At 51.1% G+C, this 15,615-nt stretch overlaps 1 protein-coding gene across 8 annotated transcripts in view; it reads right to left on the bottom strand.

Moving 5' to 3' along the window:
* Positions 1-723: 723 nt before the first annotated feature.
* Positions 724-15,615, bottom strand: part of MSI1 (musashi RNA binding protein 1) — a 44,966-nt gene continuing 30,074 nt past the window's right edge. For 3 of the 8 annotated variants that reach the window (XM_072983683.2, XM_072983684.2, XM_072983690.2), the window contains 9 exons: positions 11,370-11,418; positions 9,052-9,134; positions 8,500-8,617; positions 7,593-7,673; positions 6,166-6,222; positions 3,511-3,579; positions 3,208-3,380; positions 2,585-2,650; positions 724-1,679 (listed from right to left, as the gene is read on the bottom strand). In XM_072983683.2, coding sequence (XP_072839784.2) covers positions 2,609-2,650; positions 3,208-3,380; positions 3,511-3,579; positions 6,166-6,222; positions 7,593-7,673; positions 8,500-8,617; positions 9,052-9,134; positions 11,370-11,418 — 672 coding nt within the window. In that variant the 3' untranslated portion in view covers positions 724-1,679; positions 2,585-2,608. The remainder of the gene's footprint in view (positions 1,680-2,584; positions 2,651-3,207; positions 3,381-3,510; positions 3,580-6,165; positions 6,223-7,592; positions 7,674-8,499; positions 8,618-9,051; positions 9,135-11,369; positions 11,419-15,615) is intronic. The other 5 variants (XM_072983685.2, XM_072983686.2, XM_072983688.2 and 2 more) reach the window with 3 other exon arrangements.

Raw genomic sequence — 15,615 nt, 5'->3', positions numbered from 1 at the left:
CTCCCATCCCTGGCATATAAAGCCTCCTCCTTTCTGGTAGGTCAACACCAGAGATCATTAAGGGTGGGGAGAACCTTTATCAGCCAGCGGCCGAGCAAGGGTATTGATGGGGAATGCCTTTTTCCCTCTCCCCTCACAGCATCCCTTAAGGACCTTGCCCCCCCAAGTCACCCTGGCCAGCAGTGCTTGGCTTGCCCAGCGCCTGAGACGTCACCCACCCGAAATGTGGGAGGGCGGCCCCTCCTCGGCAGGAACTGAGAAATATTAGGAGAGTTGGCGTTCATTCAAAGCACTCACAGAGGTAAGGAATGGTGGAGACTCAGCAGGGAAGCCCGTAGCCGCCTGTCGCCCCGGCCAGAAGCTGCTCAGCCCCCCCCCAAAAAAACAAACAGCCCCCAGCGGGTTAAGGAGCCTCCGTAAAGCCCTCTTTGCCTCCCCCCACCCCCGTACATCCCTCCCCATTTCAATTCCTTCTTCATTCCCTCCCCACCCCTTCACGCTCCCCACTTTCATCTCCTCAGAGGTCTTAAAATCGTACAGTAAAAGATATAAAAAAGAAAGGACGTTCTTCGTGGTCCATCCAGAAAGTATTGCTCACGTCTACGGCGTCAAAGCCCAGGAAGGAAGGAAGGAAGGAAGAGTAACGAATCCGGAGTGGATCCATCATAGAGACCAGCAAGGCCAAAGGATGCCTTGTGCTATTTACATTATGGTACAGGAAAAGGGAGGAGTGGGGGGAAAGCAAAATAACCATCATAAACCCACAGTAACCTAAAATCTAAAAGAAATAAAACATGGCGGGGTGGGTGCGATCAGCCCTAAGGAATAATGTTCTTTTTCGCTTAGCAAAATATACAGTTTGTATTTGTTCCGGAGAAATGCCTGCAAGCATTCGTCTCCTGCTAATTCCGTACATCTCGACAAAAAGCCTCACATCGACAGAAAAGGTGGTGGTGGGGGGGAACCCACTTTGCTTCTCTAAAAGCAAAAAAGACAGGCCAGCCACTGAACGCACCGTCCTCCCTCTCGTTCAGAACAGCCTCCCTCTCGCCTCCACTGGTCCTTCCAAAAAAAGAGGCCGTTTTTCTCGTGACTTGAGTCCGTCCGTGCCTTTCCCCACACCCAAAATATATATATTTATATAGATCTAAAACAAATAACCAAATAAAAATATTCCTCAATTAAAAACTACCTACGCACAATCGCCCGCTCCCCACCAAAAAAAAAGCGAGCAAGAGAGAGAAGGAGAGAAGAAAAGAAAGACCCCCCCCCCCGTTCATTTAAAAGGTTCTTCCAGCGCTCTGGAAGAACCGAATAAAACAAGAGAAATCATCTCCTGTCACCCCCCCCACGCCCCTCCCCTCCTTCCATCCCTCCCTCCCTCTCCCACCCCCAAAAGATTAAAAAATAAGAATAAGAACTAACCAGCTAACAAAATAAATAAAAGAAGAATCAGGGGGTCAGGGGGTTCGGGGAGAAGTGTAAACGGCCTGCAGTTAATAAGAGGAGACCAAGGTCTCCCCTGTGTTCAAATCCAGTGCTTTCCGGTCACAGGAGAGAGCGGAGCTGGCCAACCGCCTCCAGGGTGCAGTTTTATGGACTACAGTGAAATCTTGGCTTGTCCCTCAAGTTCGGCCGGATCCTCCAGCTCGCGGTCCTTGGTTTGCTTGCTGGAGAATCTGTAGGTAGGTAGGTAGGTAGGTAGGTAGGTAGGTAGGTAGGTAGGTAGGTAGGTAGGTAGGTAGGTAGGTAGGTAGGTAGGTAGGTAGGTAGGTAGGTAGGTAGGTAGGTAGGTAGGAAGGAAGGAAGGAAGGAAGGAAGGAAGGAAGGAAGGAAGGAAGGAAGGAAGGAAGGAAGGAAGGAAGGAAGGAAGGAAGGAAGGAAGGATGGATGGATGGATGGATGGATGGATGGATGGATGGATGGATGGATGGATGGATGGATGGATGGATGGATTCATAATGAACAGAAAGATGAAGAGAGGCAGGAAGGGAAGAAGGGAGAGAAGACAAGAGGAGAATGATGCAAACACATCGAAAAAAGGGCACCAGTGACAACCTTGCCCAACCTTCTCCCTTTGGCGCTTAGAGAGGACTCCAGATAGTGGCACACCAGGGCTCATGGATTCACAGGTGTGGAGGGCGCTATCGGGCCATTCAAAGCAGGAAACAGCCACAGTCTACAGGGGAATGGGGAGGAGTAAGCAGGAGACCTCAGGCCCGGCAGGATGTGATCCCCCTTGACTTGCAGTTGGGGAGAGGAAACCATTGGCTGCTCAGAGGCCAGCAACAATCTCCCGTGGTGTCCTCTGCTTCATTAGGAGGGTGGCGTACAAATGGAATGAAATCATTCAGGGGCTTGCAAGGTGAATTTAATCCAAAAAAAGCCAGAGGGATGACCCATTCTGGTGCCCTCTAGGTATGCCTAAGTGCAAGTCCCATCACCCCACCCATGACTGTTGGACACGGTGGTTGATAGTGCTGGAGTCCTTGTAGGAGCGGTCTTCAAGGGCCGCCCTATGTGCACCTCATTACAGCAGTCAGCCTCCCAACTCCACTAGTTTGCTCCATGCTAACCGTCATACCTCATTCTTTCTTGGTCCTCAGCTTCAGTGGTAACCATTAGTAAATGCTGTTGCAATCAAAGGTCCCTTTTAAAAGAAAAAAAAATTCATTCACTAGGCGTATCTCCTGCTTCCTAAACAGGAGCTATGGAAAGGACAGGAAAAGAGTGGAAACAGGAAACTGGCCCAAATTTTGCTGACACCGATGGCCAACTCATGTAAGCAGCATAGCTTCAGAGCTGCGCATGAATGCAAAACCACATCGCAGAATGCGGCACTAGAATGCAGCCTCTTCCATAGTTGGAATTCCCTGACCTTGTTGATTTTGTGCAAACTGCCCCAACTTAGGATGGCAGTTGCTTTTGTGTACAAATGTGAAGCAGTGAATGGGTTGCTCCCATCTTTCCTCATCCACTTCTGGAGGTACAGAAGGGTGACGAAGCGGAGAGGAGGGCAGTGCGTTTTGCACAGTGCCCATGGATTTAACCTTCCAGATGTAGAGGAACAACTGCTCCTGCTGTTTCGGATGATCAGGACGATCCTTTCACAAAGAAGGCAAACGGTTCAGGGGTGGCTCTCGCAGCCCCGTTGGGCATCATCCCAAGCCGAGCCGAAACCGGCCGGACGTCAGCCTCGTCACTCACCCCTAGGCTGTGGCCGAAACCGGTACTTGGGGCGGGACTGGCCGTGCTGATGTAGCTGCTGACGCCTGAATCCTGATTGGCCGCTCCGTACAGCTCCGCCATCGGGCCCGGGCTGGTGGTGCCCAGGAACCCCCCAGTGCGACTCGGGGTGGAACCTAGGGGGGGAAGGAGGACTGGCCCGTCAAGATGTCAACATGGCAGCTTCTGCCCCCCACCCCACCCCCTCACCCGGGAGAAAACGGTCCCTCAGCGAGCCGGGCCACCTGCTGGGGGGGGGCTAGGCGGGAGATAGACCGCAGTTACCTGTCCCGCGCACCACAGCCGCCGCCGCGGCCGCCGCTGCCATCGGTCCGTATGCCGTGAGGGGGATGGCTGGAAGGAAGGAGACCCGCATCAGTGGGCGACCAAGGAGGCAGGCTGGCGGGGGTGTCGGACGCAGCCGACGGCCGCACCCCTCGCGCGCCCAGCACCGACGGTTCAAACACCGGCAACCAAAAATAGGTTTGGAAGTTGGCTCCAAAGTTGGCTAAAGCTCAACCAGCGGTTTTAAAACCATGCTAGGCTTCTACGTCCCCAAAGGCATCGGGCTCCCCTTGGAGACGACAGGGAGGCGAGAGCAACCCGTCCTGCCGGTAGAAATACCCAAATCGTACTGCAAAGTCTGGGAATCGTAGTCTGCTAAAGCAACATACCCAACTTTGGGTTCTATTGTATACGTATTTTTTATTATCTTAACTGGCTTTCTTTTTGAAGATAAAGCAAGCTACGTGTAAGAAATAATAATAAATTGCTTTTAAAATGGATTTTATGAAACCATTTTACACATTCTAGAGTGTCTTCCCAAGGCAACCCGCAAACAGACATGTCCTCATTAAGCTGCTTTAATTTTTCTTGTGGTTTCTGTTCTCGATTCTAAATATTTTCTCACTAGTCCCTTTGATGTTTATCGAAGAAAAGCAAGCTACGAATGTAGACATTTCTACAGAGATTAAAGCCCTGCCTTCAAAGGCTGTCCAAGAGAAGTGAAACATCCCTCTGCATGTGCACAGAGGAACTGTTAACGACAGCCACATTTCATGTTTTGTGGGCGGTGTCTCATGCCCACTGCTTGGGCTCCTGACACTTTCCCGGTGTGCCCACGGGGTCATGTTCTACAAGGGTTTGTTCTCAGGGAAAAGTCTCGGTGGCCTCAGATCCTGGACGAGGAACTGCTCCAGGCTACCTCCAAGATGATACACCTCCCTGGGTCTCTTGCCTCTAGACACACTGGACACAGATGCTGGGCATCTCAGGGCGATGCACCCCGCCACCCTGTGCAGGCTTTGGCACATTCACAAGTAACCGCGGGGGCATGAAATACACAAGGATCTGCGGCCCCTAACGGGCTTGTGGTGTGTCTTGTTTTGCAGCCAAGCGGCCTGGCTCTACAGCCCATTGACTGGATTTGGATTTACTCTTTCTCAGGGGCACAAGATCCAGCGTCTTGACAATCGCTACAAAGCAGGAGCATCTTGAGAAGCTTACGGTCTTCTATTAAGCTTGGGAGTGGGTGAGTAGGGGGGGAATGTGCTGGGGGGGGGTGGGAGGGGGACAGGCCAGGAAGGAGACCACAGCGCCAGGACGGGTGCAGAGCAGCAAAGAGAGGATGTGGTTCCCTCGTGCCTGCGATGAGGTCACTTGAGCAACCTGACGTGGCAGGAAGAGGCAGGGTGGGCAAAAGGGAGATCCTTCTTCACACCGTGGCATGTAAGCCGGCTGTTACACTTTAATGCAGAGGCGGGTGGCTTCCAAAGGATCAGGACCACCACATTTCCCAATTCCTAAGCTTTGAAGGGGCAGATCCCCCCCATTTTTTTCCAAGCACCCAGAGGTTCTGGGGAGCTGCATTAGGCCTGATAATGAAGGTCCTTGAAGTGCAGGGGGTCTCAATCCTCACTCCTCCACATGATTTGGACTTCCAGAATCCTAGTTGTGAGATGATGAAACCATAACCTTGGGCCTCCAGATGTTCTTGGACTACCACTCCCAGAAGCCTTCACCACCACCTCTGTTGTCCAGGATTTCTGGGGGTTGAAGTCCAAGAACATCTGGAGGCCCCAAGGTTGGGGACCACCGGACAAGAAGCCATCCCAGAGCAGGGGGAAGATGTTATGCAGAAGAGAGGAGAGCTTTCCCCAACTTTCATTGAAATCCTCGGACAAAAGAAGTTCTGACTGAAGCCCCTTTCCGTTCTATTTTGCAACGCCGGCCAGAATCCAAGCGAATGCTTCTTATACCTGCATGAGTGGAAGGGCATAATTTGAATGGCTACTAATTAAGGAATCTCTGATCGAATTCCTCGTAGCATGATCCAGAAAGCCGCTAGGAATTAAACGGCAGATTGTTTTGTGAGATGCCTTTCATCATTACATTTCACAACAATAACTACATGCCATTAAGTCGATTCTGAAAAACCTTTTCAGGGTTTTCTGCACTGAAAGTCGAAAGGGTTTACTCTTTCCTTCTCCTGCGGGTTCCCTCGGATCACTGTGCAGCCCAGGGCTACCCAGGCTGGCTCTTCTCCTTGGAGGGACCGCAGGGAATCAAGCTCCTGGCCCCTGGCTCCACAGCCAGGCACCCAACTCACTGAGCTGGCCGGCCAACCACCCTCGAATGTTCGCTTGTCCTCTAGCCCTTGGGATGGATTTCATTGGATGGTTCCTGCTCCGTCGGGCTTTTCTCCCCTTCGTCCTGCCACCAGCTCAGATGAAGGCGGGAAGGGCTTTCGCTGCCAGTTGCTCCGAACCCCTGCATACACACACAATCGCACACACTCCTCCCTTTCTCAAAACCGCAAGGCACACTCTGATTGTAGCCAAGTCACCCAAAGCTGCCCCTTTGCCCCCTTCTGACTTATTTTTTATTTTATTTTTATATATCTATATATATTTTGAGGTGGAAGAAACTGGTGGAACTGACCTGTGAGCTCGGGGAGAACAGGGGCACTCGGGAGGGGGGTCCGTTCTACCCGGAATTCTAAAAATGAAAGGAAGGAGAACTTAGGACAGGCGGTCAGTTCCACCCCCAAAGAGGCAGGATTCGGCAAAGATCGGGGAGGGAGGGGAGGGAAGCCACAGCAAACACCGACGGCGCCCAAGGAGCAAGACGTGGGGTGTCCTCAGAGCTGCCGCACCTGCTGAAAACCCTCAGAGCCCAAGGAGACCCAGTTCCAAAACCCCACACTGTGGCAAGGACTGGGAGGTGGCCACCCTTTAAAACTGCCCACTGCCCCAACTTCTGCTTCTGGCCAGGGCTGAGAAAAGCTTCCATCATTGTCTTCATCGTCATCATCATTAAAATACCAGGCACAGTCAATCAGAATTATAAAACTGGTATCATATAAGAGTTTTAACCCAAAACCTAAGTACAGTGGTACCTTGCAAGACGATTACCCCTCAAAACAATGAGTCCGCATGACAACAACGTTTTGCGACTGCCATTTTGCTTCATAAAACAGTGATTCCTATGGGGGAATTTCGCTGGACGACGATTTGGTCTAGCTGATTGGCGGCTTGATCTTCGCAAAACGGGTTTTCTCGGGCCCGTTTTTCGCAAGACAGCAATTTAAAGCAGCTGATCGGCGGTTCGCAAAGCAGCTTTCCTATGGGCGATCTTTGCTGGACGACGAGGTATTTTCCCCATTGGAACACATTAAATGGGTCTCAATGCATTCCAAAGGGGAAATGATTTTTGCATGACGATGATTTTGCTAAACAGCGATTTTCATGGAATGGATTATCATCTTCATGCGGGGCACCACTGTGTCTGTTAAGTATCAGCACAGTACACATGCTGTTCCTAATGTTGCTGTTTTCTGTAATTCCGATGATGCGTTTTAGCCTTCTCGGAGAACCCCAACAGCCAGATTTGGTCTTCCCAGGGGGGGGGGCTCGCGTTCTCCTCGCCTTTGTTTTAAAATGCACTCTCTTCATTCTGTTTTCAGGAGGCAGTAACTCTGAGAGGAGAATAAGGTGGCTGGGTTTCGGGAATTAAGACAGCAAAGGGAAGGTGCAGAGGGGGAGAGAGAGAGAAAGAAAAAAAGAGACAGAGAGGAAGGGAGAGGGAGGGAGATGCCTCCACGGTGGTCTTTCTTGGGCTAACAAACCTCCAGGAAGATTCTAAGCAAGGAAAGCCACATGGTTGCCTCTCCCTCTTCTCAGGATAAGAAAAGCATCTGCATGGCTCACAGATATGTATATTTAGATTTTGCTTTTTCTTCCGCTTCCCCCATTTTTAAATCCCCTTTGGAGGGAGGGAGACCAGGGAGAGGAGGAGAACCGGATTCCCTCGTGGGAGGGAAACCCTCTCAAGAGATTCAAGATGGAAGTTAAAAAATCGAAATGTACCGGGAAACTGGTAGGTGTAGCCGGGCGCGATGCCTGTGTAGCTTCGGCTGGCATAGGTGGCCGCCTGAAACCCTGGGTAACCTATTTTCGGAGGGGGAAAAAGAAAAGAAAAAAAATAAGATTGTTTCACAGCGAGACACACAAAGGACTCAGTTTCACTTAGGATGGCTTTTAATTCCCTCATTTATAGGGAATTACAGGGGGAATGACCTCATGTTCCCTGATGGCCAAGATTGGACACAGCAAGTGAAAAGGGAAAGAACAGCCAACATTTAGAGTTTGATATTTTTTGGGGGGGAGGGTTTTCCACTTTTTGGCAGGTGTGACGAGTTGCCAGCCTTATTTCCCAAGTTCTACACATGGCCAGGAACATTCTGACAGCTGCACAGCAGGATTTTTCCACATCCCAGTATTAACCAGTTTTGTTAATTCCAGAGGTTTATAATTTTTTTAAAGGATTCTCAGGGTCCCACAGAGGAGTCTCCCTGTTGCTTCTGCACGAATTTCCCAATCTAAGCCTGCCTCTCGAAGGCGGAAGCCCAGGAATGGTTGCAGAATCGACCTTTTCAAAAACGGTGTGAAGAGTGGCGGTCGAATCCAGTTTTAATGCAACAAAGTGCAGGCCAAGGGGAGGGCGTGCCGTAAAGGCACCAATGAGAGAAGAACGGTTCCAGCGACAAGACCCTCTCCCATCCTCCCGTCGGCCAGAAGAGGGCGACGCAGAACGACAAACCCAAATTCCCGGCCACCGAATTTCGAATTCCGCATCACGAGATTTCTGACATCAGCGATGCGGTCCAGCCGACCCACACATCCATTTGGCCTTAGCCATAACCCCAAGGGCATCACGGAGCAGAGCAGGAGTTTTTTTGGGTGTGTGTGTGTGTGTTTCTGTCCCCATCCTTACCCAACATGCCGATTCCAAGCATGAAAGCGTCCATCCCGTAAGGCATCACCCGGGATCGCCCTCTTGCCGAGCCAGTGGGGGACATGACTTCCTTTGGCTGAGCTTTTTTGCATTCCACCTGCGCAGATACACACACAAATAACCCCAGAAGGAGTCAAATCCCTGGGTCAGCTGTGCAGAACAAAAACAAACAACAAAAAAAGCAAGAAACAGCCTCCAAAACTGGGAAGCAGCTGCAGAACCACCAAATAAAAGCTCGTACATTTGTCACATGGTTTGAAATTTCTTCTTAGTTCACTTGTAAGTCAGGCAGAAATCTTTCGCTTTTGGGGGCAGCCTATGAATCTGGATGACGCTCATTGAATAAGGAGAGCCACCCAAGGAAATGTATTGTATCCCCTTCTCTGGTCAGCCTCCCCTAATTTCCCCCTCCTTCTATCCCACCGGTGGCTGGAATAGGGTCCTCCATGCATTTCATGGAGTTGATGGTTATCCACCCCAAAATAAAATGTGTCGGATCTGCTCCCCTCCCTCCCGCCCTCCGGCTCTCACCATTTTGTTGTTGATTTCGTGGAAGTGGATCTCGCAGACTTTCTCCACAATGTCTTCGCTTTCAAAAGTGACAAATCCAAAGCCTGAAGAAACAAAAGGAAAGGGACCCCCAACATCAGGACGCGCGCCCAAGACCAGCAGAACCTCAGATCTCATGACAAAGGAAAGCTGCAGCCAGAATCTCACTTTCTTTCTGTTTTTAAGACAAGAACAATAAAGTTTGCTCTGCTTCTCTCTCTCTGTCATTCTGCTTCTCACACAGACCTTGACCAAAATACCCGCACACAGAAGGCTAGCCTCTCAGGGAGCAAAGGTTTTGCCCCTTCCCTGATACGCTAGTCTTCCACATGCGAAGAATACAAGGGTTACTCCCTTCTTTCAAGACCAAAAAAAGCTTGCCTTCGGGATAGCCCCCTTTCCTGGGTCCAACAGCTTCCTGGCCTCAGACTTTTCAGACCCATAAGAGGAAGTGCCCGGCCTGCTCAAACAGCCAAGAAGAAAAACTCAGGAATTCAGAATCACTTTGAGCCCTGCGAAAGCCAAATCACATCCTGCAACGTCTCCAGCAATGGCACCGATCTGGTGACCTTCAGGCCGGATCTTGCCCTCCACAGACACCTTAGGTTGCTACCGTCAAAGCATCAAAATCCTTTTCTTTTTAAAATCCCAGTCAGCAGGAGGGACTTCGCTTCCCTTAGCCAAGAAGCAGGGCAGGAGGGCTGAGGAGTTAGAGGAAGCAGAATACCAAAAGACGGATCGAACCTGGAAAGTGACTTTATAAAGAAATAACTTTTTTCTATTACTCATTAATAATGTTGAAAAAGTGATCCACTACTATTAGGTAGTTCCTTGAATTTCTTGTTTGATATTTTTCCCACCTCTCTCTCTTTGATAAACTATACAACAATGGCCAAAAAAAATTGGAAAACATTCTGTCAATATGCACGTCTAAAATGCCCTCAAAAAGCAACATTTCAAAAGGTTGCATTTTGAAAACTAGACAAGAAAGCACCTACTCATTCAAATAATATAACTTCTTTTCCACTTGGAATGAGGCTTCATTACACTCTCAGACCAAAACAAAAAAGAATTTTAAAAAACTCAGTGGAGAAAATTACGTATGTTGATTAAATGTCATCATTTAGAAACTTTGTCTCATTGGAGGGGGAAATTAATCTGTTTTGCTGCTTGCAGGACACGATTCAGCACCAGGGGTTCAAAGCACCACAAAAATGCCCGACGACTCAAAGAGAAGTGGGATAGTTCTCCGGACCTTAGGGGAAGATGACTTGCTTCTGACTACGACACCCAGAATCCCCACAACGCAGGGGAGAATGGGCCACGTTGCCTGGGCCCTTTTGACCGGCAGAAATAACTCTGCCCAGCTCTGCAGGATTAGCCCAACTAAATATGAGATGAGGATGATGGTGGCGATGTGCTGTCAAGTTACTTCCAACTCAGGGTGACCCTATGAACGAGTGCTCTCCAAAATGTCTTGTCCTCAACGGTCCTGCTCAGCTCTTGCCAAATGAAGGCTGTGGTTTCCTTTAGGGAGTCGGTCCATCTCGTATCGGTTTGTCCTCTTTTCCTGCTGCTTTCCAGCAGGAATTCTCTCGATGGGTGGTGAAAGGGCTGGACAAGGCCATGGAAAGGAAGCTCGTGGAGGACAAAGACAGGAGGTAGCAGATTTCCAAACTGGTCAGGCAGTGGGAGGCTGCAAGATGCTACTCCGGTAGCCTTGGAATCGCCCCAGATGCAACGCCTTGCCTGTCGTACTGCAGGTACACGCCCCACACAGAGGAATGCCACAATCTACCTGGGCTCTCTCTCTCTCTCTGCGTAACCCAACTCTGCAAAGGGGACTTCGGGAAAAAGATGACCTGGGAACAGCCAACCACCCCCCACCCCCCGTACGCCTCCATCCCCAGCGGTGGCAGGGAGAAGCTGCCGCCCTTCGGCTCCTATGTCAGCCTCTCTGGGGCTCAAATTACCCAGGACAAGGTAAGGCACAGAGAGCCCCACCGGAGCAACGTAGGTGCAAGGAGCCGAGGGGGAAAAGGCCGTCTCTTCCTCGCCCTGATGTCAGCACAGGAAACAGGGAAGACAAAAAGCCTTCTGTGCAGACGGGCGAGGGGAGGGCCCTCGGGTAAATGGACCCGGCCGACGAAGGAAAGAGGGCCGAGGGCGAAGGGGCCGAGAAGGGTGGCCAGCCAGCGCACCCTGGAAGGGCAGCCGGGCCCTACACAAAGCCCCCCCTTCGCATGCGCAAATCATGCACATTTTTGGTGGTCTTGCGTACCCCACTGAGCAGGTCTCACCTCGGTGCCTGTTGGTCGTCTTGTCAAACATCAGCATGGCGTCGTCCACCTGTGGGAGACAAAAACATGGGTGGACGCTGGGGGAGAGAACCGGCCGTCTTTGAAAACGGGGGCTCAGAACCTCTCGGGTCTTCCCCGAAATGGGAGGGGAGCTGCCTCCGGGTGCTACGGGAAAGGAAAGCCAGCCAAATGGGAATGTCATCATCTGTTGGGTTCCTCGACCATCATCTCCGTTTCCAAGAACGGGTGGGGTGGGGGATCTAACCACACCCGCAGGGAAAAAGTAGAGATAAGGGCAAGAGCCTTCCTTGCCACTGAGCAGGAGAATACAGGTGAACCAGGTCGCCTACTGGTTACAAGCCCACAGGAATGAGGGCACTGCAGGGTTACGTTACGTGCCATCAAGCTACGATGGCCTCACGGCAGCCCTAACTGGGAATTCAACAGTTGTGAGACGTTTAAGGAACGGTTTCCACCCTCCGATGAGCTTCCGTGGCCAGGCAGGGACTCAAACCCAGGTTCCTCGAGTCCTCGTGGATCTCTCTGTCCGCTAGTCCCCATCGGCTCCCTGGTGTCCAAAGTTCATGCATCCACAAGGTGGGCTTACTGACCTAATCCACTCCCCACGCAAGATATAGACACGAATGCTCATACCCTCCATCGAGATCTCTCCAGTGGGTCTGGACTACAATGCCCAAAAGCCTCGTGAAATATAGTCGAGGAGGATGGGAAAGGGTGACTAGATTTACAACACGGCAAGGGGCACCTCGTGTACATTTAAGTGCCTCCGGAACGCCTTCCTTTTGCGTTTGTTGTTTATTATTCCGTTGATTTTAAAGTGAAGCAGGGAACAAACTGTTCCAAGGAAGCCCTGGTCTCTCAGTTCAGGACTCCGAGCAGCCCTTTTCCTGGGGAGGGAAAGATCCTATACCCTTGAAAACCCAAAGTTTCCTTTCCAGAGAGGAGCCAGGAATTCTCTGCCTGAAAGCCTTAGAAAATGGCCACCGAATTCCAGCTTTCTCCAACTTCTCCCTCTTTAAATTTCCGGACGACGGCTCCCGTCTGGACGAGGCAGTACGGCCAGTGGTGAGGGATTTGGGGGAGGGGGGCAAAGTTTAAAGCATATGTAGAGCACCAGGCTGCAGAAAGCAAACCCTGACAAGGGGTCACCCCGAGTTAAATCTCCACACAGCATCAGATCATCACACTGGCGGGGTGGGGGGGGGCTTACGGGAAAAGGGAGTCCAGCAATGTCTAGGGAGGACCCAATTTGAGAACCATCAGAAAAAGCTCTTTACTAGGCTAACGGGTAAATCACCAACTGGGTAACAGTACGTGACGCTGTAATAGCACAGGCAATTCTTCATGAGCTTAGAGCACCAAAACTGACTTTTGGAACTTCCACTTTATTTGAGTTTCTGCCTTTACGCCATGCAGGAGAATCGCTACAGGGTGGGTGGGCTGTCCCATAACCTCTGAGCAGCCTGGGGAGGGTCATTCCCCTGCTTCAACCCATTCAGTATCTTTCTTTTCTCCTTCTAGCATCAACAGACGTTTCAATATCCTGTGCATTCCAAAACTCTGTTGGGCCATTTTAATATTTTTTTTAAAAAAAAATCCTTTTATTTTAAATTAATTTCCAGTCACGTATAGTTCTCCATAGGTCAGGGATCCCTTGATTCTGCAATACGCCAGCCGAGCGTGGAACACTCTGCTTCCCAGCCGATCGGGTGATCACGGTTCTACGCTTCCTGTTTGCTGATGAAAGGCCTGAATGTCGATCAAATGATCTCTCAGAAATTATCGCGGGCACTCAGCCACCGGCTTGGCAGCGTAGCCCTTGGAACAGTGTGTGTCGGTTTGGAGGTGGGGGGGAATGGCACAGATCCGCCAGTGAGGGCAAAGCTCTTTTAAACCGAAGCCCTTGGTTTGGAACTCCAAAGGAGGACAGGAATGAAGTAACAGGCGCCTCGGGCCCCACTCCTGCAAATGGTGGATCGGGCCTCTTCCTGGACTCGCCATCAGCTGATCAGCCGGCCTGACCCTCTCTGGAGGCAGAGTAAAGATGTCAAAGGGGGTCTCATGGAGACCCCCTGTTTTCTCTGCCTTCGGGGCCTTATACACAGCACCGAAACCGCCCCGGCTTCACAGCAGCGAGCGGACAGGCTGGGAGATGAGAGGAGGTGGGCTGGAGTGCGGGAAAGGGAAACGCAAGGGTTCTGCTCCAGGTCCCAGATTCCAATCCTGGTGCAAGACTGAGGCTGTTGTGCCTCTCCGCGGACACCACCAAGCACCTTGCATCGCTTGCTTGCCGATGATCTGCCACCCCCTAGAACGCTGGCGTGGTGCAGTGGCTAACATCATGAGCAGGCAAGCCTCTGGGTAAATTCTCATGCCACCGAGTCATGGGGCGGCCTTGGCCATGCTCTCCAGCCCCAGCAGCAGGTCGAACTGCCTTACGGGCTTGTCGCATGAGCCGCCGAGAGAAGGGGTACAAACACCGCAAAAGCAAAGCAGAGACACTAAGAAGGAAGGCAGCCCATCTCTGAAAGCGACCGGACTGTCCAACCCAACGCCTCTGGGTTTGCTCTCTCTCCCCCCCACATCCTTCTCCCTTGCTCGCTTTCTGCGCTCTACAGATGACTAGCTAGAATACAGGCCACAACGTAGTGAAAACCTTCCCAGACCTAGATGGCAAATGTAAAGCCTGTGAAATTCAGCCAAGAGGTGTTCTGGTGCTGTCCCATTCCATTGGCTCCGACGTTGGTGTTTCACCAGGGCTTGGAAATATTAAGTGAGGGACTACAAAACCCAGCATCCCCAGCCAAGCTCTACCTCTTCTGGCCTTCCTCCACCGGTGTAAGACTACACTGTCCATCACCGTGGCAGGGCAGGGAAATAGCAGGCGATGCAGTTCAAGGCATTGCAAGGGTGTGAGATTGGGAAGCTGGAGTGGAATGCGATATTCATCATCATCATTCCCCACCACCACCAACACCATCCTTCACTGCCAGTCTCTTACAACTCAATGCAGGCAACATGTGGGTAAAACTGTTTAAAAATGGAAAGCCACGGGTTCTCCATCTATTTGTCTCCTGCTTTCTTTCCTTGTTATGATCTGGTTCCAAGTCCACAAGGGCTTCCCTTGTCTGTTGGGCTTTTCCTCCTGGGTGTCCCTGGATACGGAAACAGCTCTCGACTAAGAATGCTGCACTTGTGGTGAAAGATGGGAGAGATAGATTAGATAGATAGATTAGATAGATTAGATAGATAGATAGATAGATAGATAGATAGATAGATAGATAGATAGATAGATAGATAGATAGATAGATAGATAGATAGATAGATAGATAGATAGATAGATAGATAGATAGATAGATAGATAGATAGATAGATAGATAGATAGATAGATAGATAGATAGATAGATAGATAGATAGATAGATAGATAGGTGGTCCAAGCGGAGGCACTTTGCCCTCAGTTTATATATATATGACAACATCCAGAAAGAGGGTCACCCAGGAGGACGAAAGCAGAGAGGGGACCGGTGGCCAACCCATGTTGAAGAAGTTAACGAGGAGTTTCACCAGCTCACCTAAATCAAAACAAAAGGTCTGCCTGAAACAGAACAGGCGGCAACCCCATCCAAGGGCATAAAACATGGAAGCACAGAAATAATGTATGGGAAGACCAGCTCCCCTGCGGAAGACGGACGTGTTATCAAGACATCCAGAACCGCAGAAGGACTCCCACCTTGTTTAAGTGGGAAGATGGAATCTTAACTGCCAGGGAGAGGCACCTCTGGTAACTATGGGGGACCGTTACCTTGGCCGAGGCCCCAGGGGCGAAGGGACGCAGTGACCCCTTCAAGGTCACAGAAAAGTTTAGAAGGAAGATGGCGGATGGTCCTTCGCTGGGAAGAGCCGTCCGGCCCGCCAGCCAGCTGGCCTTCCCCCCCCCCCGGCGCTCTCTAAGAGCACGTCCCCATCGGCGGCGGCCTTTCCCAACGACGCCAATGCCATTTGCCGTTCTCAAACAGAGGATGTGTGTGTGTGTCCTCAATAGGCTCCCGTGTCCATGGAAACCCAAGGCAGGGGAGGCGGGATTAGCCGTCCGGGCCGGCCAGCGCAGCCAAGTTCAGGCGGCCGAGCGCTAAGTGTGAGTGGCAGGCCTTGGCGGGCGGCTATTGTGGCCGCCGGCTGTTGGGTGCCTCTTTGGGCTTAGCCCCCGCTGGGATCCCCCTCCCT

The sequence above is a fragment of the Pogona vitticeps genome, chromosome 14, assembly GCF_051106095.1.
Source record: "Pogona vitticeps strain Pit_001003342236 chromosome 14, PviZW2.1, whole genome shotgun sequence".
Taxonomy (NCBI): Eukaryota; Metazoa; Chordata; class Lepidosauria; order Squamata; family Agamidae; genus Pogona; species Pogona vitticeps.
Note: the sequence above shows the minus strand (reverse complement) of the source record. Positions and strands in the feature narration are given on the sequence as shown.